The sequence below is a fragment of the Rhincodon typus genome, chromosome 10 (assembly GCF_021869965.1).
Source record: "Rhincodon typus isolate 14 chromosome 10, sRhiTyp1.1, whole genome shotgun sequence".
In the NCBI taxonomy this organism is placed as follows: Eukaryota; Metazoa; Chordata; class Chondrichthyes; order Orectolobiformes; family Rhincodontidae; genus Rhincodon; species Rhincodon typus.
The window spans coordinates 13382553-13407108 of record NC_063341.1 but is presented as its reverse complement, the minus strand read 5'-3'; the positions used below and the strand labels follow the sequence as shown (position 1 = coordinate 13407108).

Here is a 24556-nt window from a genome sequence, read left to right as displayed (position 1 = left end):
GTTGAGGACTCCCAGAGCAACACCCTCCCGACTGTATACCACTGTGCTGCCACCTCTGCTGGGTCTGTCCTGCCGGAGGGACAGGACATATCCAGGGATGGTGATGGTGGTGTCTGGGACATTGTCTGTAAGGTATGATTCCGTAAGTATAATTATGTCAGGCTGTTGCTTGATGTGTGAGACAGCTGTCCCAATTTTGGCACTAGCCCCCAGATGTTAGTGAGGAGGAATTTGCAGGGTCGACAGGGCTGTTTCTGGCATAGAGCATTCTGATGCCTAGGTTGATGCGGAGTGGTCCATCCAATTTTATTTTTTTGTTGAGACATTGTAGCGATTGAATCAACTGAGTGGCTTGCTGGACCACTTGAGAGTCAACCACATTGCAGTGGATCTGGAGTCACATGTAGGCCAGACCAGATAAGGATGACAGATTTCCTTCCTTGAAGGACATTAGTAAAGCCTTTCCCCAATCATCAACAATGGTTTCGTGGTCATCGGCCGATTCTTCATTTCAGAAATTTCATTGAATTCATTTTCCACCATCTGCCATGACAGGATTCGAACCTGGGTCCCCAGAACATTAGCTGAGTTTCTGGATTAATAGTCTAACAATGATACCACTAGACCATTGTTTGCAGGCTGGCCAGTCCAATTAGGAATAAGTGGAGCAGGGACTGGGAGCAAGGTGGAGTTGGCCTTCTGTATTCTATTCCCCGATAAGTATGAACAAACAGAGGGTGGAGGTTGGAATATTGGCACAGTAACACATTTCTTCCAACAGATCCCAGCCTGAATGCTTTGTAGCTTCTCTCCATGAAGCTGGACCATGTTAGGGATAAGCTCTTGCTGCGAGTCATCATTAGGCTATACTGTAAAAAAAAAGCTGGCAAATCCCAGACATTTCTACCTTGGCCATCCTCTCGAATCCAGAAAATGTCTTTACCATCTGTTCCCGCGACCGGCGGGTGAGTGAGACTGTTTTCTATCTTTTTACTAGCTACAGCCGACAATTCGCGAATAATGAATCTAAATGAGCTCTTGCAACCCTGAGATGACGGGAATCCTCCTTGGTGGCACCTCAGGGATTAAGACTTCCATAGCATCATTCTGAAAAGGTTTAGTCTACTCGTCATACTCAGCCACTACCAGCTTCAGCTGTTGGCACAGACCATCATTTGTTCGGTGAGTAGCTTTGCTTTATCTGTGGGCTGATCTGGAAGATATACCATCTGTCCTGTGCCTCTTGTGTGTTATCCAATTTGAGTCAGAGCATAGTGGGCTGGTTGTTCTGAACAATGTGTGCTCTCTGTATTCCAGCCACACCTTTGCTACAGTAACCAGCCCCCAAGTCACATTTTAGCACACCTGGGAAATGCATTTAATGCTGAATGCACAAAACCTGACTATTTATTGAGAGAAGAAGGATATTGCCAGGGCATGCCCTACATTCAACCACCCTGGGCATGAGTCCAAATAGCCTTACAACCTCACCCATGCATGTACTAGGTTGGGCTTAGCCAGAATTGCCACATCCTGCACCACACAGGCTGGTGCAGCTGACACTGCCCTCTACAAGGGGATCTGTTTCTCTGTTGTGTTTCAGGATACCATCTATGCCACAACCAACATGAAGGAAAAACATCTGTGCATCAAAATCAGTCACAAAGGTGGTAATGCAGGAATTTTCCCTGGAGCTTGGAGGGGGCATGTGGGCAACTATTCCTACAGTTCATAGGATGCAGATGCCTCTCGTGTACATAGACACGCACACGTAGACACAAACACACGCACACGCACAGACACCTTTCATGTATGTAAATGCACACACAGACACAAACACAGACCCCTCCTGTGTACATAGACACACACAGAGACATGAACACACACACAGCCACAAATACACACAGGCAGGCACACAATCACACACACAGAGACACCTCTCACGTACACAGATACACACAGATAGACAGAATTCTCTTGCGCACACACACACATGGACAGACAGACCCATAGACATCTCTCTTGTACACACACACACACACACACACACACACACACACACAGAGACATACCTGCCTCTACCCAAGCTGATCACAAGTGAGCAAACCCATTCTAAAGCCAAAAAGGGTAACATCAAGTTCAGTTAGGTAAGTAAGCCCCTGCATTACTCAGAGCTAGCCAAACCCCGACTGAAAGCAAAGCCAAATGTCATATTAAGTGTGAATACAATCAACCAATACCATAGCCCTTTCCTGCAGCTTGTTTCATGACTTTACAAAACACCACATTTTATATATCTATATTGTATCTAAACTTGCTTGAAGAATTAAGAGGAATGTCTATATTTACTAATCTTAATAACAATTTTATTATAACTTGGACAAAATCCTTTAGGCATAAAAAGAGTCAATATGGTACAGCAAGTCAAGTTTCCTACATATTACTTTTGGGATGTGGGTTCATGTTGAATACTCATCAATGGTGGGAGAAAACTCTGTGAAATGACTTCCGCAATCTCTCTGTGTCTAGAAGTGCAGGCAGCGCAACTCAAAGGCTAACTAAGCATACACACACAACACTCAGTGTGGAAAGCAAAAAAGTGAACAACAGGAGACACAGAAAAAACTCTCATCTGAGATGACAGCAGAGCGGTCTTCTCCACTTAACAAACTAGGAGTTAATTTAGAGAGTTTCTTCACTCAAAGGACAGTGAACCTGTAGAATTCTCTACTACAGAAGGGTGTGGAGGCCAATCACTGAATATATTCAAGGGATACATGATACATTTTTAAATTTTAAAGGCATCAAAGGGGAAAGCAGGAATATGGCATTGACATAGAGGATCAGTCATGATTATATAGCACGGCAGAGCAGGTTCGAAGGACCGAATGGCTTTCTCTCCTGCTTTTAGTTTCCTATGTTTCTGTGAGCTAATCTTTGTAACATATTTTGTTTGCCCAAGTTGAAGTTAATAAGTCCAGGCCACTTTTCCAAATATGTGCTGCCGGCAATAGACGTGAAATCAAAGGAAGCATTCCTAGAATATACAGGGAGCCTAAGATTTCCTCCTGTAATGGCCAGTGCACACTCTGAAAGTTATCTTTGTGGTACAAAGAGAATACTTTTCTAAAACCCTATGTGAGTCCTTCCCCAGAGATGAAGGAAAGTTAGGGGGCGCATCAAATCTGCAGCACAGTTGTAACCAATCCTAAGATTAGAATGTTCACTGTCGAATCTGAGCATGTTCAGGGTCTGATTCTAAGTTGGCTTTGTTTCACTGAGGAGATGGTACAGGTCACAGCAGGCCCTGAGGAGAAACCAGCTGAAAGAATGGGAAGGAATGTGCATTAAAATAACTCCACAGCTGTTTTCTGCATAACAAAGTCAACTCATAAACATATGGTTATAAAACACAGGTATGGCTAGCTGATACTTCAATGCTGTTCACTGTATCTAGCAAAATCATCAGATTGCTGGTAGATCGGTCTCACCTTTGTGCCTTTGATGTCATTTTCAAAGCTTGTTATTACTCTAACCCGACATCTAACATTCAAACGATTAGGTGACAATCGGATTTTCTATTAAACTTGAATACAGAAACCTCTGCCAATACCTAAAGCAAATGCAAATTCTGTGGCCCATTTCAAGTCTGTTCAAGTCTGTGTTAGATGAGCGATTTGAACCTCTTCACCCGATGCAGCACACTCTGATTATTGACTTCCTTTAGCAGTGTGCTCGGCTTTAGATCATAATCGCAGGTTGACAATCTGACAATTCCAGTGCCTTATGTAGTTCATTACACATTTAGGCATCCTCTCAGGAAAACACTGACTCATGAAGAGAGTGACTTGGATTAATCTTTCTTCTTTACCACGCTGGCCATTTTCAATGTTTCGATGAGGAAATGCAGCAGATTATCTTTTGTTGAAATACATCGTAAGAAAGGCCCAAATCTCTGTAAAGTTGTTTTCTGCTGGATTTATTTTGTGGGAATTATAACAAGCGAAGACCAGCAGGTTTGACTACACATTTCAGTCTTAAATGGTTCACCCCCTTTCCTGAGATGATGTCCTCTGGTTCTAACCTCACCAGCTGGGAACTGAATCATTGAATTGAATTGAATCATTTATTGTCACGTGTATTCAATGTAAAAATACAGTGAAAAGTGTGTACCTTCACCGTACATACATGGCGCCATTCACGTTAACTTAGAATAAGATAAGAAAACAAAAACTTATGAGAGTCTGACTTTCCTTTCCACTGCTGCAGTCCCATTCAGAGCTCTCCAGCCCTTGCCAAGCCTCCACTAAAGTCCCACTCCAGGCTTTCCAGTTCTCGCCCTGCCTCCGGCAGGGTCCCGCTCCAGGCTTTCCAGCCCATGTTATGCCGCCACCAGCGTCCCACTCCCGGCTGCCTCACCAGCCCGCTCTTGCCGGCCCAGCCTTGATCCACCAGCATTGCTGTGGCCCACACTCGATCCAACGTCGCTGCAGGACACAATCCGCGCGTTCAGCTCTCGCCACGTGGTTCCCAGTCATGATCCAGCTCCTTCCCAACTCCTTAGGTAGGTAGTTAAAGGGGATTGGGTGTTGTAGGGGGGTTAGAATTACCACAGAGGGAGAGAGAAGAAGGGTGAAATAAAAGGAGGGACAAAGAGAGAAAGAGAACTGGCGAGCAGAATGGAGCTCCGAATGGAGCAACTTATCCTGCTGCCATCTTGCCACCTACATCCACAGTGTGGAGCATGTAAGAATTTTATAACGAGATTACCTCTCATTCTTTGAGATTCCATGGAATGCAGACTCAATGTCACCTCATAAAAAAGACCCCAGTCTGATAAAACTGTTGCACTCACACAATGGCGAGAACATCTGCAGTACTCTACGAGTCTGCCATCGTGAGAATGATCCATTTATTCCCATTTTCTGCTTTCTGTTAATCAATTCTCAGTCCATCTCAGTACACAGTACTCAACCACCACCCCCCCCACCACACCCCTCCCGTGTGCTCTAATTTCGTTCACTAACCTTCTGTACATTTATCAAAATCCATCTGAAAACTCAAATACACCATACCCACTGATACTCCATAATCCTTAGTAAACTCAAACAGGTTTGCTAAACGTGATTTCCCTTTCATAAATCTATGTCGACTTTGTTCCCTTTACCCATTCTTTATTTAGTGTCTACTCATGTCATTCTTCGTAATAGATTCTAACAAATTCCCTACTACTCACATCAAATGAACTGGTCTGCACTTCTCCACATTCCCACTCCCTCCCTTCCTAAATTGTAGTGTTACATTTGCTACTGTCCAATCTCCAGGAACCTTTCCCCAGTCAATGGAATTTTGAAAGATAATCTGTAGGATTTTGAAAGATGACCCCCAATGCATCCGATAGCTCTCTTAGACACCTCCTTCAAAACTTTGGGATGTAGTTCATCTGATCCAGGGGGTTTATCAGGATTCAATCCACTTTTTATGTACTATTTCTGCACTAATGCTACTCCCTTTCAGTTCCTCTGTTTCACAAGTCTCTTTGTCACTTGGTATTTCAGGGAGGTTTTCTGTGTTGTTTTCCTGTGAAGACAGATTCAAACTTATTCCTTTTTCTCTTGTTCCCCACTGTAAATTATCCTATAATAGGCCACATTAGTACTAACTAATTTTTTCCTCTCCACACATCTATAAAAGCTTTGGCACCTTGCCTTAATGTTTCTTGCTAGCATGCATTGATTCATATAAGCTTTTACTTAACTTTATCTGTCTCAGTCTTCATTTTCTAGATTCAAAATTATTCCCAATCCTCAGTCTTGCTTCTTTTTCTGGCATTTTGATAGGCCACTTCCTTTGGTCTATTTCAATCTTTAACTTCTTTTATTAACTACACTTAATTCCTTTTTCCCTTTGAGTGTTTGTGTTTTTGAGGAATGCATATCTGTTGTAGATCGTGCAATATTTCTCTAAATACTAGCCATTGCCCATCTATCATCAATATTTTTGGTGCATTTTCAAAATCCACTTGACCAACTCGACTTCATGGAAAAGAAACCTTCAATGGTTTCATTTGTTCAGATTTAAGATGTAGGTTTCACAATGAAACTTAATGTGAAATTCTAATCTATTATGGCCACTATTTCATAAAGACTCATATACAACAAAGTTATTAATTAACTCTTTCTTGTTACATGATAATAAATTTAAAATAGCCTCACCCCTTGTTGGTTCTTCAATATGTTGTTCTAAAACCCATCTCATGCTTACTCAAGGTATTAATCCTCTATAGCATTAGTCTGGATTAGGTTTGCCCAGTATATTCCGAAGTTGTCCATTATTACTATATTATTCACTTAAATACATCTCTAAGTTCCTTCATTTATACCATGCTCAACATTACTACTACTGTCTGGTAACCTGTAAATAGCTCTCACCAACCTTTGCTACTCTATGCTGTTTCTTACCTTCACCTTAACTGATTCTAGATCTTGATCCTTCAATCTAAGGTCATCTCTCATTAAGGTACTGATCATGTCCATTATTAACCCCACTTACTTTTACCTTTTGCCTATCCATTCTCAATTATATCTTTGGAAGCCAGCTCGCAATTTTGGTTGCCCTGTCATCACATCTCTGTAACATCTCTGTAAATCATAACCATTTACCTCAATTTGTGCCTTCAAATCATCAACATGTTTGAGTGTAATTTGCATTCGGATGGAATGTCTTCCATTCTGCTTTTTTAAATACTATTGTGCATTCTAATTGTATTATATGCTTACCTTTCCTTCATCTTTCTTCTAATTTTGCTGACTACAAGAGACATTTGGACAGATATATGAATAGGAAAGGCCTAGAGGGATATGGGCCAAAGGGAGGCAAATGAGATTAGTTTAGTTTCATTTGGGAAAATTGGTCAGCATGGATGAGTTAGACTGAAGGGTCTGTTTCTGTGCTGTATGACTCTACTTGCTGTTACCAGTTTTGCTTCCTACCAATCTGAATTTCGTGTTGGGTTCCTATTGTTGTGCTGATCTATCTTAAATCCTCCATTACTGAGTAGCTCTCCAACATGCTCCTTAAGTCAGCATTTATTGTTAACTGTATACATTATGATTAAGTACATATATGTGAAGGGCATTTTCTTTTATTCATTCATAGGATGCAGGCATAACTGGCTGGGCTGGCATTTATTGCCCGTGCCTAGTTGTCTTCGAGAGCTGCCTTCTTGAACTGTTGCAGTCCCTGTGCTGTAGGTAGGCCCACAATGCAGTGGGGGGGGGGGGACATTCCAGGATTTTCACCCAACGCTGAAGGAATAGAACATAGAACATAGAACATTACAGCGCAGTACAGGCCCTTCGGCCCTCGATGTTGCGCCGACCTGTGAAACCAATCTGAAGCCCATCTAACCTAAACTATTCCATTATCATCCATATGTTTATCCAATGACCATTTAAATGCCCTTAAAGTGGGCGAGTCTACTATTTTTGCAGGCAGGGCATTCCACGCCCTTACTACTCTCTGAGTAAAGAACCTACCTCTGACATCTGTCCTATATCTATCACCCCTCAATTTAAAGCTATGTCCCCTCGTGCTAGCCATCACCATCCGAGGAAAAAGGCTCCCACTATCCACCCGATCTAATCCTCTGATGATCTTGTATGTCTCTGTCAAGTCACCTCTTAACCTTCTTCTCTCCAACGAAAACAGCCTCAAGTCCCTCAGTCTTTCCTCATAAGACCTTCCCTCCATACCAGGCAACATCCTGGTAAATCTCCTCTGCACCCTTTCCAATGCTTCCACATCCTTCCTATAATGCGGTGACCAGAACTGTACGCAATACTCCAAGTGCGGCCGGACCAGAGTTTTGTACAGCTGCCACATGACCTCATGGCTCCGAAACTCAATCCCTCTACCAATAAAACCTAACATACTGTACACCTTCTTAACAACGCTATCAACCTGGGTGGCAACTTTCAGTGATCTATGCACATGGACACCGAGATCTTTCTGCTCATCCACACTACCAAGAATCTTACCATTAGCCCAGTACTCTGTATTCCTGTTACTCCTTCCAAAGTGAATCACCTCACACTTTTCCGCATTAAACTCCATTTGCCACCTCTCAGCCCAGCTCTGCAGCTTATTTATGTCCCTCTGTAACCTACAACATCTTTCTGCACTATCCACAACTCCACCAACTTTGGTGTCATCCGCAAATTTACTAACCCATCCTTCTACGCCCTCATCCAGGTCATTTATAAAAATGACAAACAGCAGTGGCCCCAAAACAGATCCTTGAGGTATACCACTAGTAACTGAACTCCAGGATGAACATTTCCCATCAACCACCACCCTCTGTCTTCTTACAGCTAGCCAATTTCTGATCCAAACCGCTAAATCACCCTCGATCCCATGCTTCCGTATTTTCTGCAATAGCCTACCATGGGGAACCTTATCAAACGCTTTACTGAAATCCAAATACACCACATCAACCGCTTTACCCTCATCCACCTGTTTGGTCACCTTCTCGAAGAACTCAATAAGGTTTGTGAGGCACGACCTACCCTTCACAAAACCGTGTTGACTATCCCTAATCAAATTATTCCTTTCTAGATGATTATAATCCTATCTCTTATAATCCTTTCCAACACTTTACCCACAACCGAAGTAAGGCTCACTGGTCTATAATTACCAGGGTTGTCTCTACTCCCCTTCTTGAACAAGGGGACAACATTTGCTAGTCTCCAGTCTTCTGGCACTATTCTTGAAGACAATGACGACATAAAGATCAAAGCCAAAGGCTCTGCAATCTCCTCTCTAGCTTCCCAGAGAATCCTAGGATAAATCCCATCCGGCCCAGGGGACTTATCTATTTTCACACCTTCCAGAATTGCTAACACCTCCTCCTTATGAACCTTAATCCCGTCCAGTCTAATAGCCTGTGTCTCAGTATTCTCCTCAACTACATTGTCTTTTTCCTGCGTGAATACTGACGAAAAATATTCATTTAGCACCTCTCCTATATATTTCCAAGTCAGGATGGCAGGGAACTTTCAGGTGGTGGTGCTCCCATGTACCTGCTGCTGTTGACCTCCTAGCTGGTAGTAGGTGTGAATTTGGAAAGTGCTGTCTAAAAAGCCGTGGTGCATTTCTACAGTTTGTCTTGTAGATAGTCTCTGAACGTCAGTGGTGCTGAACGTCAGTGGTGGAGGAAATAATTGTTTGTTGATGCAGTGCCATTCAAGCAGGCTGTTTTGTGCTGGATGGAACCAAACTTTTTGAGTGTAGTTGGATGCAGTTGATTGGACTATTACTTGAGCAGATATAAAGAGATACTTAATGATAACGGTATAAGAGTTAGGAAATATTCACTTGGAATATTCCACTTAATTAATCAAAAACTGAGTACAGGTGGTTCTCCTATAACACAACAGTTGTGTTCTTGTGACCTTGGGCAATAGAAAATCACGTTATAGGGAAATCGCTATACCTGTACAGCAGAAAGTTTGCGTTATCCACAGTGTCCACTATTCATCAATCACGTTACAGCCAATTCGTGTTAACGAAACATGTGTTATAGCAAAACTACCTGTACTTCTTCACCAACTGTCAGGAATTTAACATCTATCTCTCTGATGTAAAACTTATTATGGGCTGGTGTTTAAATGTTTATCTGTCTGTCTCACTATTAGAATGCACCTTGCTCTCTTCCTCTTATCAGTGTGTCTCTCACTGTTGGTGGTGCATATCCCTACCATTCTGCAGTTCCCTCTGTGCTTATTTCCTTGAGGCACGACATATTGTTTGAATTAATGATCTTTGATGACTGTTATGATTTGTAAGGGGTATATTTGATTTATGGTTTTGAGATGCACATTCAGAATATTTGGAATAGGAGTAGAGGTAGACCATTCAGCTCCTCATACCTGCTCTGCCACTCAATAAGATTTTAGCTCATCAGTTATTTATCATTTATTCAGTCATAAATGCTGAAATTTCTGGCTTAATGATTGTGAAACGTTTCCATCTTCTAAAGAATTAAACATCTTCATCTGATGTACATTGGAGTTATTGAACATTTCCAGACTAATTATTGAAAATTTTTCGTTAAAATAAGACAAACCGTTTACGTGGCTAAGTGATTTATTTTTGATATAAATTTCTGGCAATGAGCAAATGGGTCAGAAATAGAGATTTTATGATTCAAAGCGATATAATGAACCAGTTCTGACTTTGGTGTAATATGATACAGTAAATCAAGGATGATTTGATGGAGCTCAAATAAATTAAGAGCTGCAATTGTGAAATGACTTCAGTGAAGAAGATAATCCCTGCAGCTATTCCAGTACACATGAGTAGCCCCTTCGGATTTTCCAGCAAACAGGACTTGTGCCTGCAGATATTCATAAATCTGTCTGTAATTAATGATTATTTTATGCCTCAACTTGATCAAAGAAATGAGGTGGTTCAAAATAGAATTGTGTAATGAAATGAATTCGGATTGTGACAACTTTAATGATGGCAGTTTGTTTTTAATCACGATACCAACAGCTGTCTCAAGATGCTCTGATGTTCGCTGTCATATGCAGTGCTCAAGCAGAAGTTATTTTGACTCAAAAATGCTAGTAGAAACTGGAGCTGCAGAACATTTTCCTTTTTCCCAGACATTGTAAATGCCTTGTAAACAGTCTAAAAGTGTTTGCAAATGTTTGAGGATAGTTTTGCTATAATTACGGTACATGTACTGTTACAATGTGGTTTGATATTATATGAAATGCTTACCAGCCACGTTTTTGACACAAATGTGTGTGTGTGTATATATGTTCTCCTGAGCGTTTCACCAAATGGCCTCTAGCAATAGAAAGGAAGCACAGAAAAAGAAAAACACTAATCACTCAATGTTTAAAGAGAATCTGTTTTCATACAGAACTTATAGTGACTGATGTTGTGGAAAATGAAGTTTGCAGTACTGACCTCTTGTGAAACAAGCCCCAAAAGTTCATACCAGGCTGCCGCTGTACCCCTGTAAGTAATCAGCTTGTTTGCAAACTAACTTCCAGCTGAATAACTGCAATACCTTGCCTTAAAACAGAAGCCAAAACAGCAGTGGGTAAAAACATGTTAAGACCCAGACTTGTAAGGTAATTATAATGCAATGTCGGGTTTTTGCTGCACAGTTGTGCTGTTATTTTAATGGCTTTATTTAAACAGCAACATGATTATAACCAAAAGAATGCTACCAGTTTTTAAAAGAGCATCCATCTATCATGTTGCCAGTATTCCTGTTATATAGTGGCTCACTTCTTATTAAAGCACCTGCTTCTTTATGTACAGTATTAATGGATAAGCAGCAGAGTAATTCTAAATGTGCGCATGATTTTTAAGGCTCTTACTCAAATAAAATGCTAAACTTATTCACATTATGTAATACACATATCACTCTAGCCACAGCTAAAGCAAAGTGGTAAGAACATTGACCATTTTGTCCCTATCCTGTTTTTGGCTTTCATTGTGATATTATAAAAGGATGAGGAATTACAAAGCCCACAATATCACAACTGTCACCTATAAGTCTATTATGAACGTGAGCAAGTATTGGGAAACTTTCTAACTAGCAGTTGAAATGTGTTCACCACGTACAATTCACTGGTAAGATTTCACCTAAAACATTGGATGCAAAATCGGGGCATCCTAACTTCAAAGGGATATTAATTCAAAGTAAAACAGCAGCAAGCTCACAGCTTGTTTCTCAAAGCAAGTTACTGCTATTAATTCCTTTGGGTAAAAGATGATTCAGAAGGACTGTGATTCATGACTACAAATACGAGGGTCTTGAAATAACTCGCTCAACTACGTTATCCACGTGATTGCAAAACTAATAAGTTTTAAGTGAGATTTGAGATAGGGTTTCTTAAAACTAAATAACAGTTAGCACTTAGCACTCATTTTTGAAATGGCTAATCCATGCATACCTAGTTTAAATGAAATAAGAGGCAGAGAGTATCGTTTGCTGAATGGAGATAGAAAGAAACAGTTGCTAGAATAGGAATAAATTGAAAAATTACCTGGCAGGAAAAAGAAGTTTTAAAATACATTGAGTCAACACAGAGGGCATCGATGATTAAAATGATCAACTTAAAAGGGCGAGCAAGCTATGGAAATCAATCCAATAGTAGTTTATTAATCGCAAAAACACAAACCCCCATTTTTTTAACATTTAAGTTGTATTTAATTTAAATCTGTTTTTGAATTCCTCATTTATCATCTCATTGTCTTCTGCCTTTTCTTGAAGGTATTGAGTATTTGCTAATCATGGAATTCCAAGGTTGCAAGTTGCTCTCAATACCATGCCCGAGTAGCTTTTCTTAAGTCAACTCACCAAGTTCCTCTCCTGTGAGGTACCACAGCCAGGTTTGTTCAATTGTAACTACCTACCTCTCCCCCCACCCAGCATTCATAAACTGTCATGCACACACAAACACTTACGATACAGATTCTGAAAAGCATATTGCAAACGGAGCCCAAGAGTCAACGTATCCTTACTCTATGGACATCAAGAAAAGCACAGCATGACTTACCTCAACAAAGTTAAATGAGCCAATGTTAGAGTGGGGGTCAAATTTGGGACTTATTTTCAGTGTTGCATGGCCCAACTCCTTTCACCAGCTGCTCCACTGGATAAACTTTCATTTAAAATATTGAAACAACATTTTTCTTTGACTTGGTGGGGATTCAAATTTCAGAATCACTATACTATGATATTGACATATGCTGTTAATAAATGACATACTCCCTACTATTCTGTCGTTCAATTAAATCATGACCAACCTATGCCTCAATTTACCTATGTTTTCCCTTTACAACTATATTTTAAAAACAAATTGATGTACTTGGAGAGTTTCAATTATCTCAGCATCCAATCTTTTGGCAATGTGAGTTCCAGATTTTGATTATCCTGTGTCTGAAGATATGGCTCATATCATTACTGAATTGCCTGGCCATAAATTTAAGGCTACGACCTCATCATTGAAAGTACTATTTATTACTGTGAACCAACAGAAAGTAGATGTGGAATACTTTCAAGTAATAAGCATTGTACTTAGTTGATATAGCTAAATAGATCACAGTTGCTTTATGATGGTCAAAGAAAGAATTTGTGCCTTTCACCACCTCAGGACACCCAAATGCAATTTACAACTAATTAAGTAAATGTGAAGTACTGGCAGCAGGAATCACAGGAGCCAATTTGCACACAGCAAGACCTCACCAGCAGCAATGAGATACACGAACTGTTAACTCGTTTTTAATCAATGCAGAGCAATAAATATTGCCTAGGACTTCGGGAGAGTTTCTCTGTTCCTCCTCACACAGTGCTGTGGAATCATTTGCAGCCACGTTCAGGTGAAGTGAGAGTGACAGCCCTCGCCATCAAGGCTGCATTTGACCAAATGTGACATGGTTGGCCGTGGTTTATCTTCTTATCTGTAATACAACCATCTTTAGCAGTCCACCATTCCCTCAGTTCTGTGCTGAAGTACGACCGGATTATGCACTGGAGTCTGTGTCAATAATTATGCCTATATATGTCTAGCACAATGGTAAAGTATTAATGTAATAGTTTCCAGAAATAATTAACCAAAACCACTTTATACATGATAAAAAGAGAAGCAAGCGATCTTTTAGCCGGAAAATTTTATTTTAAAAGATTCATCAGACTATCAAAGTACAGGCACTTGTTCTGCAGAACAGGCTGATTGTACCCAACTGTATTTTAAATATCGTGTTAACAATGTGTTATTTCAATCATGTTGGGTTAACTGCGGTAGAAAGGAAGAGAGTGTTTAAATTAGGTGAGTACTGGGCAAGACATGAGGCAGTCTTTCACTATGTTAATACTGCCAACATCTTATTGGAGGTAATTTGTTATAACTTAACAGCATCAAAATGAATGTGTTCGCTCTTATGTAACAGTATAATAGATTGAACGGGCAAGAAAGCAGAACAGGAAGAGGTATAGGTGATAAACCATCCTAAGAAAGGTACTGATGCACAGTCATTTGCCGAACAATTCGAGTAGATTAAAGTTCAAAGCTTGGGCAGTATATCCGAAGCAGAAAAACAGCTTTGAGATAAAAATCATTTGGACTTATTGTGTAGTAACACCAGGCTTTGAGTTCTCATTGTTCCGATGTTGCTGTGGTTAGTGTTGACAGTGAGTGCTTTGAACTTTGACTGACTGACAGACAGACAGACACAAAGAGACAGAACCAGAGAGAGAGAAGCGCAAGATCTTACCCCCTGATTCACTTACGTATCATTCACCATTGCTGCGACAAAACAGTTGCTTTGAAATGCAGAGATAACAAGGTGTAGAGCTGGATGAACACAGCAGGTCAAGCAGCATCAGAGGAGCAGAAAGGCTGACGTTTCGGGCCTAGACCCTTATTCAGAAATGGGGGAGGGGTTTGGGGTTCTGAAATAAATAGGGAGAGAGGGGGAGGTGGATAGAAGCTGGATAGAGGAGAAGATAGGTGGCGAGGAGACAGACAGGTCAAAGAGGCGGGGATGGAGCCAATAAAGGTGAGTGTAGGTGGGGAGATAGGGAGGAGATCTGTCCGTCCTCCCTGGACTGACCTGTCAAGGGGGCGGGATGAGGTTAGTAGGTAGGAGGTGGGGGTGGGGATAGGTGGGAGGAAGGACAGGTTAGGGAGGCGGGGACAAGCTGGGCTGGTTTTGGGATGTGGGAGGGGAAGGGGAGATTTTGAAGCTTATGAAGTCCACATTGATACCATTAGGCTGCAGGGTTCCCAAGCGGAATACGAGGTGCTGTTCCTGCAACCCTTGGGTGGCATCATTGTGGCACAATTTTAACCTTCTGCAGTTCCTACTATCTCTGAAACTGCTTTGAAATGCAGCTCATTTGTGTACTCTAGTGTCTGGGGCCTTAGTTTCTAAGCTGCATTGTTATACAGATTTTTTTTTAATCTCTGATGTGTAATGTATCATACATGTGTAAATTTAAAATAGGAGATGACAGTTTCTTCTGCTTTCAATCTCTTTTGAGAAATGTGCTAACTTTTGAACCAATTCAGTTTATTTCACATTACTTTCCTGAAGTTTGGCTCAACCAGTGGTCAGGTTTTTTTTTTAAAAACGTCCGTGCCTTTCCTTTTTAAAACTTCTTCAGGCCATGTAAGTTCTTGATATCAGATTCAGATGATGGTAGTCAAAAATCGATAGGCCACATTTCATACTATCATGACCCAGGAAACCCAGAAGCAGGAGGCTAATGCTAGGACAGTTAGAAATCCAAAACATAGTATATCGAGCTAATAAAAACAGAAATTGTTCGAAAAACTCACCAGGTCTGGCAGCAGCAATCTTCACATTCTCAAGGACAGCACGCAAGCGAGAACTGGGAAGAGGCTATTGATGGATTCTTTGGGGGCACCAGAGATAGGAACACAGGAGTGGCAGGAAATGCCACTGGTGGGGTTTCTCTAGTCACTGGAGACATCCTCCTAGCTGTTTGCTATGATGGCTGAAGTGGAAACCTGAATGGAAGAATCCAAACTGGGAAAAATTGGTAAGATTTAACAGGCTTCAGATAATTGGTGCACTGAGAGATTGCACTAGCAGTAATGAGATTAACGACCTGATAATCAGGGACAAATATTGGCCATAACACAATGCAGTATTCATCTGGTCTGTGAGCTAGCACTATGAGAATTTTATGTTCACTTGTAAAAACAGACGAGTCTTAGTATGAAAGTTGGTCCTTTTGACAGGGTAGTGCTGCAATGCAATGTCAACATGGATTAGTACAATACACTAAGCCTTCACACCACAATCATTTTTCTCAACTCCATGCTGGAAATAGTAGTTTTAGGTGTAGTAACCTAGGGACTACCCAAATCACTATATAGCCAAAACAGTATCTCTGTCTCTTTACAACAGCACAATCCCATAAAATTGTGCATTTCTCTTCAGTGTCTGGTTACTTTAACAATCTAAGCAGTAGGCCAATTTGTTTAGATCAAGTTTTAAAAAAAAATCTGCTGTGGAAAGTTCAGTTTTCACATATATAAAAAACATCAGGAGAGGTTTATTCTATTTTTCAGAAGCAAGATGGTTCAAATGCTTCAGTATGAAAATAGTGTGATCCATGGATTTGGTGTAACAATTATGCAAATCTTATTTCACACTAATTACAAATATATCATAAGGGATTGTATGATTTAAAAATGAATGCACCTACCTTGTCTATACTTTGGATCAATTCCTGCTCCCATTTTATCCAATTCATCAGTACATAGCAACTCTTGAAAATAAGAGCTATTCTATATTTTAATTTATTAATAAACTTAATCTGATTATTAATACAGACAATTTATTTGAAAGTATTCTCTACCAGCAGGATTGCTACCCTTCCAGGATTGTACTCAAAATGTGCAGAAACTTAAAATTAACACCTTAGACACTTCTGAAAACAACTCAGTTAAAGAATAATTGGAGTATTTTTACTACTTTGGGCATTTTGGTTACTGGTTTTAAAAAAAAATTTGAGATGGATAGATGACAGTTTGACTCCGTGGTGTGACTGGAGGTGGGAGGGTATGTATAAAACCTCCAGGAGTATGTACAACCAGAGGTGGTAACTTCATCTGCTAAGCAATCACACATCATCTTCTTGATTGAAAAAAATAAATCCTAAACAACATGATTAAATTTAGATTATGATGTCTGCTACAATTAATCTTAGGTGTTGTACACTGAAGCAGGTTCAAGCCTGAATCAATATAGCTTCAATGCTAATTAGGTGTTTGTTTCCAAAGAACAAAACTTAAAACAAAAACAGAAGTTGCAGGACAAACTCAGCAGGTCTGGCAGCATCAGTGAAGAGAAGTCAAGAGTTAATGTTTCTGATCGAGTGACTCTTCTCAAGAGCTGATGTAGCTAGGAAGAGATTGGCACATATGCTGAAGATGCAGGGAGAGGAGGGGTAAACAATAATTTATACGACTGGATAAAGCATTTGGTTCCCCACACTAAAACAAAGATCACGGACCTCCAGCAAAATCACCAAATGAAGTTGTTGATTTGCTCACCGAGCTGGCTTGTTCTCGTTCAGATGATTTGTCACCATGCTAGGTGACATCATCAGTGGAGCCTCTGACGAAGCGATGTTATTCTACTCCGCTTGGAATTTATACTGTTTGGTCCGTTGTGGTGAGTAGTTGAAGTTCATGTATTTTGATGTCCAGTTTCCTTCCTGTCTGTCCGATGTAATGTTTGTGGCCTCGTTGCATGGTATTTTGAAAACAATGTTGGTTCTGCAAGTTGTGGGAATGGGGTCTTCAATCCTTGTGTTTGTTCTAGAGTGGCTGTGGGCTTGCAGACCACTACGATTCTTCGTGGTCTTAGGAGTCTTGTCAGTTCCAATATGTTCTTGATGTATGGCAGCGTGGCCAGTGTGTTACGGTGGACTGTGTCCTCCTGTTGTTACCTGTTTAGTAGGCATCTGCAGATGAAGTTGTGGGGCTATCTATTTATAGCGAGTAGTGTCATTTCCGGTTTTGATCTGTACGAGTTAGAATCGGACCCCAAATACAATGCGTTTGTTGATTGCATTACGGGTGGAGAACCATGCCTCTAGGAATTCCCGTGCATGTCTATGTTTGTCTTGGGCTACTATGGTTACCTTGTCCCAGTTAAACTAATGACCTTCATTGTCCGAGTGATATTAAGGAGAGTACGTCATGCCGTTTTGCTGCTAGTTGATGTTCTCCACCCATAATGCAATCAACAAACAAATACAATTGGACCGCATATACAAACCCATACAGATCAAAACCGGAAATGACACTACTCACCATAACAGACCGCACAGTATAAATTCCAAGCGGAGTAGAATAACATCGCTTCATCGGAGGCTCCACTGATGATGTCACCTAGCATGGTGATGAAACATCTGAACGAGAATAAGCCAGCTCGGCGAGCAAGTCAACAACCTGACCCACAGATCTTTGCTAAAAATTTAAAATCACCAAATGCTTTATAAATTGACTAAATTTTAAAAAAAATGCCAATTGATGAGTAGTTAAGTGTAATAAATAAGGAATTCAAACTACATATTGATAAATCAAAAGAATAATGGACTAAAATAGCTTCAATGTTGATAACAGCATAGAAATGCCAATTTGGAAAATATACTTTTCAGGTCAGAATAATAAATTTTAAAGCTGGAATGACAATTTCAAATCCTTTCTCTACAATTACAAAAGATTAGGGTAAAATCTTCTTGCATTTTAACTTGTTAGCTTTTATTTAACTGTCGATTAAATGAATTAGACAAAGTACATGATATGTTGGGCAGATTGCACACAAGTTTTGGGACCTAAGAATTTTCAATTTCATAATTTAAAAAAAATTAGCTTGAAAAAGATGAAGCAATTTGTTCTCCATTAATCAGAGGACTAGAACAACCAGATGACAATACTGAATGGGAATCAGTTATTTTGAAGAATTGATCTACTGGAATTTTATCTTAATATAAAAGAGGAAACAACCTGATAGACCATTTAGCTTGGGAGATATGTTTTCTAATCTTACAGAATAAATATGCACAAGTTTAAAAAAATAATAGGATTTGGAGATCGTTAACCTTTTATTTTCATAAATATCAATACAACTTTCAAAAGAATCAAAAAATTCAAATTATATTATCTTGTAACAATTAAAAGAAATCAAGCAATGAAAAGATGTAATATTTTATTTTAAGTCTATACTCAGTAGTTTCCCTCAGTTTAGGGAATATTGTCAAATTGTCCTTGCATTCACCCATACATATACATAATAAGTTAAGGTGGTCTGCACAATGCAATGATGAATAAAAAATACAATTGCACTAAAACATAGTCACAACATAAAAGTCAACAAGTCAAGTTCCTTAAATATACAAGTATTTTTAGAATCTTTAGAAAGATCTTGGTGTTTTTACACTTTACACCACATCACTGGGGGCTACAGAAGGAGCGTTCACATCAGAGTGCAGGTTTTGTGTGGCCGTTGAATCCTTCTCTGATGCCACACGTATCTTCCTGTCTCGCAGATCTGCCTGGATTGGCGAGTGAAGATGTAGGGGCAGAAGCCCATTCTGCTTGTGTGAAACTAATTAACAGAGGGAAAAATACTAAATAAAATCTTTCACCTTTAAATGTCACGCTGGTAATTCAAAAGCCTGCACGACAGATTTTATAAGCAACCAGTTGCCCATGGCGATGGACAAAAGTTAAGGGTTTACAACAGGGTGAGGAAAAATAGTGTATAAAAAAACCATCCAAGCCAACTCATGTACAAAAATGGTACTGGCAAACTCCTGCAAGTATGACAGTGAACAGATCCATGCTGTTGGGGGTCCACGGACACTAATGGGAGAGAGGGAGAAGGCTGTACAAACATACAGTTGTAGACATTTTGCAGGTACATTGCAAAGAAAATGAAGATTCAAATATTGCACAAAGGGGTAAAAGTAACCATGGTTAGATTTCCACAGCATATGGATAATTTTAATGGACAATAATGGGTACACATTAAACTGCAATGTGAGAAAGAAGTTAACCTTGGTAATGGTTATGAATAAAACCCATTTCAATTTGGATTTTCTCTAGGTGATCTCAACAGGACTTGAACAGATCTGCAGACCATCAATCTATGACTGTGGGGAAGAACAGAGAAAAAAAAAAACTGTATAAACACTAAAGTTTTATAACAAAAGGAAAATGCTGCAAATATTGGAAATCTGAATTAAACACAAGAAGTGCTAGGAACATTCAGCAGCTCTGGTAGCATCTGTGGAGACAGAAAGAGTTAATGTTTCAAGACTAGTTTGACTGCTTCAGCATAGAAGTGGAGTCAGACTGGACTCGAAACATTAACTCTGTTTTACTTCCTACAGATGCTGCCAGACCTGCTGAGTTTCTCCACCATTTTCTGCGTATGTTTAAGTTTTATAAGATGCTCCTATACAACCTTCTAAAGCTTGATCAAATGAATATGACTAATAGAAATAAATTACTTAGGTGCACTGTTTCTCCTGCTTTATTAAATGTCACCATTCACAAAGCATTTACACACAGACCAAAACAATAAATTTCTGCTAAAGATACATCATTGACCAGAAATGCATTTTCGGTGTAATTATGAAATTACAAAAGGAAAATGTTATTTTAAAGAAAATATTTGTTTTGCATATTTTAGCACAGCAATAAGCTGTAGTTTCTCTTTCACAATTATTAAAATGCATACATTAATTATTTTAGAAGCCAGAGTTATCAGCTTATTATTCTGTCTACTTAATGTACTGGTCATGTGCAGGATTTACATCTGCTCTAAACACATTTCATGGGAATAAATCTTTGTATCCCAGGACAGGTGTCGTGGATCAAATGTTCATACAGAACAATAAAACATTTCCACATTTAACAGGATGACATTTTCCACTCATTTGGATGTCTTATCTACTTTGGTAAGAGACATTTCCTGATCATATTTGATGTCTGCACTACTATAGTCAATGCAGATGTTGGTAAATGCCAAAGCTTCAGTTACATTGAGGATTACAATTTACCAGTACTTGTGATCAGCCCAGGCTGACTGTACTGACCACTTTTGGTGCTGACCATTAAATACGTCAGTACAGTTATCTCAAGATGGCAATACTGAGTCATTCAATTCATATAATCCCTACATTGAGCAAGCAGGCCATTCAGCCAATCAAATATACACTGACCCAAAAAACAGCATCCCACCCAGACCCACCCTATCCCCGTAACCCTGCATTTTCTATGGCTAACCCACCCAACCTACACATCCTTGTATACTACAGGGCAATTTAGCATGGTCAATCCACTTAACCTGCACATCTTTGGATTGTAGGAGGGAACCGGAGCACCTAGAGTAAACCGATGCACACATGGGGAGCATGTACAAACTCCACCCGAGGCTGGAACTGAATCCAAGTCCCTGGCGCTGTGAGGCTGCAGTGCTAACCACTGAGCCACTCGTCTATGGGTTCCCTTGAAAGCAGTCAACAAAAGTTAGGTATATTTCGCAAGAAGTGGATTGGCAAAAGACAGAAACCTGGGCCCATGAAAAGAGCCTTTAACACTGCTATCAGCCACCTTGGCTGTATATTGGGAGTCTCTTGCCTAGCAAGAAGCATTCATAGTGCAGTCTGTGGGAAGCATTACTTCCTGTGAAATTGATTGGCAGTTGTCTCACCTGCATTGCCAAAATGTAATGATTTTTGCAGGTTAACAATAACACTTTAACCAATTACTGTATACAAAAGATACAAAAAGATACTGTATACAAAAGTGTATACAATATTATTAAGAAAAGCATCACTTCCGCAATTCCTGACTGCGCCAATGCTATCATGAAGTTTGGCTTTCAATGTCAAGAAGACCCTCCTTTACTGCTTAGGGGAGTTTAAGTGATTGCGTGCCGGATTGATTGCTGTACGCTCTTTTGCTAAGGACTATATTATTTTGTTGTATACAGTAGTCACACAAAAATCTCACATCATAATGGTAGTAAGTTTAAACAACTGCAACCTTATTTCCTTTCAACTGCCCCGAAATGACACTAGTGACTATCATCTTTTGTTCAACGCTTGTAACAGGTAAAGTTATTAAAAGTGCATTGGAAACAAAGTATAGAATTAATTTCTCCAATTGTGCCTTTTTGGAATCTGTTTTACCACACAAACCAACCCCTCAATGAAAAATTACATTTGTAAGCATTCAATGAAAAAGTCCACTGTTTCACAACTTGTATTTTACTTGGCTACTTTCCAGAGTACTTGATTTTCTTGGTTGTACACTTGTAAAACTCTTCCCTGTTCTCCAAATCTGTATGCTTCTTTTGACCCACATTTCAAAACCTGCAATGCTTCAACGTAATTGGTTCAACTTAGAAATTAATGCAGCGTAGTCTGTGCTGCCAATTCATCTGCACTAAAAAAGTCTAACCAACAGGTTTTGTAATTAAATGAAGAAAACTCTATTCGTATCAAGTCCGAGTTATGGAAAACCATTGTTTTGAAATCAAAATAGCATGTAAAGAAGTAAATTGTACAGTGATCATCAGACAGCTGGTTCAGGGTCTGAATGTGCTGTTTACTTGCTACTCTGCGTGCACTTTGAACAGACAACTATAGCAAATCAAGTAAGAATTGAAGAATTTTGTGTTTTTAAAACAGCAGCTTAAATGAGCATGATATTAGCTATGCTCCTTAATTTTAGGTCCCGTTGCACAATACATGGCAGCAAGTCTAGCTAGATTATTTCTCAGTCATGATTATGTTTCCAGCCATACCTTCCAGAGCAAGGGGACACCAGAGTTCTGCTTAACTGCAAATATTTTAGATCACCAACATCAATGTCAAAATTGAACTAGCTATTTTCAAACATTAAAATTTAAAAACAGCACAGCAAATCCAGAACACATCTATAACACAAGGTTTTAAGATCTGAAAAAGGTAACTTTTCACAGATGTAGTCACATGGTAGGTGATCAATGGTACGATCTTTTGAAAGAATATTAGTTAATTTCCCTCCCAACGTCAAAAGCAAAACAAAAAAAAAATCCCCTACTCCCCCAAGGTGAATCAAGTCAGCGAATTACAAGTGACACTCTGGATGATGTCTCAGGTTTTTGTTATCTTAAACAGTTTTTTTTAAAACCAAAAGAATTTTGAAAATTTTTAAGCATAAAGAAGGGTTTCAAATAATATACCAGAATAAAACAGTACTCAACGTAAAACAGCTTGACAGTCAGAAAAAGGTTTCACATAATTTATTATAAACTAGTCCATATAATCTCTTACTATAATGCATGACTGAATAGATCCTGCATAGAGATAGGGTCCTGTTCAAAAAACCAGTGACCCTTACTTAAGTGTAGAATCTGCTTAATCTTCCTTTACCTCAAACTATACTTCATCTGCTTATCTAATAGTTTATTGGACTACTTTGCCACCAGGTTCAGCACTGAACCACAAAAGCCACAGAAACTGCAAGGTTTAATCCAGCATTACACAAAGTTAGCCACGAAAGAAGACTGGGCAGAACAATTAGCCTTAGGCCCTACTGGAATGGGGAGGGATGGGGAGAACTAGCCAAAATTCCCACTTATGATCCTTATCTAGTGATCCTACTGGAAGAACCACATACATGCTCAGCTTTGCGTGGCGGGGTGGGGGTACAGGATTTGGCTTAATTGCAATGTAACAATACTTACTCACTGATTAGATTTCTGTTTGGGCGGGCGGGGGTGGGCTGCCATATCAGTGGAACCATGCTCCAAATGTGAACCTGTGTCCCTCACAGTAAACTGGAGGGAAAACTGTTCACACTGTACTTAGGTAGCCAGTAATAGAGAAGGGAAAAAAAAACAATGCACCGAAAATGCAACAGAGTTCCTTCTTGTAGACAGCAGCTTTATAATGTATTGATCCCCTGTTCCAGGCAGGCATTCATTACAGTGAGTGCCCATAAATACTTTTTCTTCAGTAAAAGACAGATAGAAATATACTTCCTGTTTACAATAATTGAGATATTTTGAACATATCTCCAGTAGTTTCTAGAGATTGAGGCAGTAACTTTCCTGCGGATGGACGCTGAGAGAGATTTGGCATCAGGAGCGATTCTTCAAAATTACAGGTACTGCAAGGATATGGAAAATCACTTGTTAACAAAAAAACGTTTCTTATTTGTGGTTTGAAAAAACATGTATAAGCCGCGACACAAATATTAACACCAACTTGGAGAGACATGCTGACAGCAGTTCCATTGCCAAATACAAATTTTAACTCCCAGTAAATACAGGCAGTGGTTCTTTAAAACAATGAGAAAAACAGAATTAAAAAAGAGTCCATTTTATATTCTGATATTACACTCACTTTTCACTGAAATTAAACTATACTTTGATAGAATCCCAGAGAATTAATTTTATCTTGCCTATTTAACTTTATTTTTTACCAATAAAGTCCCTTTGCATTTCCTCACTTATATTGCAGTTAGATGTTTACTTTTAATAACAGTGCATTTAAAAAATATTAGGTATTTTGGATTGTTTGTTGGCTTGCCAGTTGACTGATTTTCATGCAGATGTTTAGTCTCCTTTTCTAGGTGACATTGTCAGTGCTGTGTAGCCTCCACTGAAGCACCGTTGTTCTGTCCCGCTCTGAGTTTATATGGCCCAGTCTGTCATGGTGGATAGTCTTGTTTCCGGTTTTGTACCGTACTGGTAGAGAGATGGGGTCTATTTCAACATGTTTGTTAATTGCATCGGTGGTTGAAAACCAGGCCTCCAGGAATTCTCGTGCTTGTATTTGTCTCGCTTGTCCTAGTACTGTAACTTTGTCCCAGTCAAATTGATGTCCTTCTATGTCGGAGTGTATTGAAGCGAGGGAGAGTTGGTCGTGCCGTTTTGCTGCGAGTGGGTGTTCATGTATCCTGGTGGCGAGTTTCCTGCCCGTCTGTCCAAA

The 24556-nt window shown here is 39.7% G+C and overlaps 1 protein-coding gene and 1 long non-coding RNA gene across 5 annotated transcripts in view; one reads left to right on the top strand and one right to left on the bottom strand.

Annotated features, from left to right (window-relative positions):
• LOC125484188 overlaps positions 1-19785 on the top strand; it is a 29511-nt gene extending 9726 nt beyond the window's left edge. Inside the window, exons 2-4 of the long non-coding RNA XR_007263028.1 lie at positions 998-1182; positions 10931-11028; positions 19674-19785. This is a non-coding gene — a long non-coding RNA (uncharacterized LOC125484188). The remainder of the gene's footprint in view (positions 1-997; positions 1183-10930; positions 11029-19673) is intronic.
• Positions 18658-24556, bottom strand: part of vamp4 (vesicle-associated membrane protein 4) — a 54276-nt gene continuing 48377 nt past the window's right edge. For 2 of the 4 annotated variants that reach the window (XM_048601839.1, XM_048601838.1), the window contains one exon: positions 18658-23732. In XM_048601839.1, the coding sequence (XP_048457796.1) occupies positions 23704-23732 (29 nt within the window). In that variant the 3' untranslated portion in view covers positions 18658-23703. The remainder of the gene's footprint in view (positions 23733-24556) is intronic. The other 2 variants (XR_007263027.1, XM_048601840.1) reach the window with 2 other exon arrangements.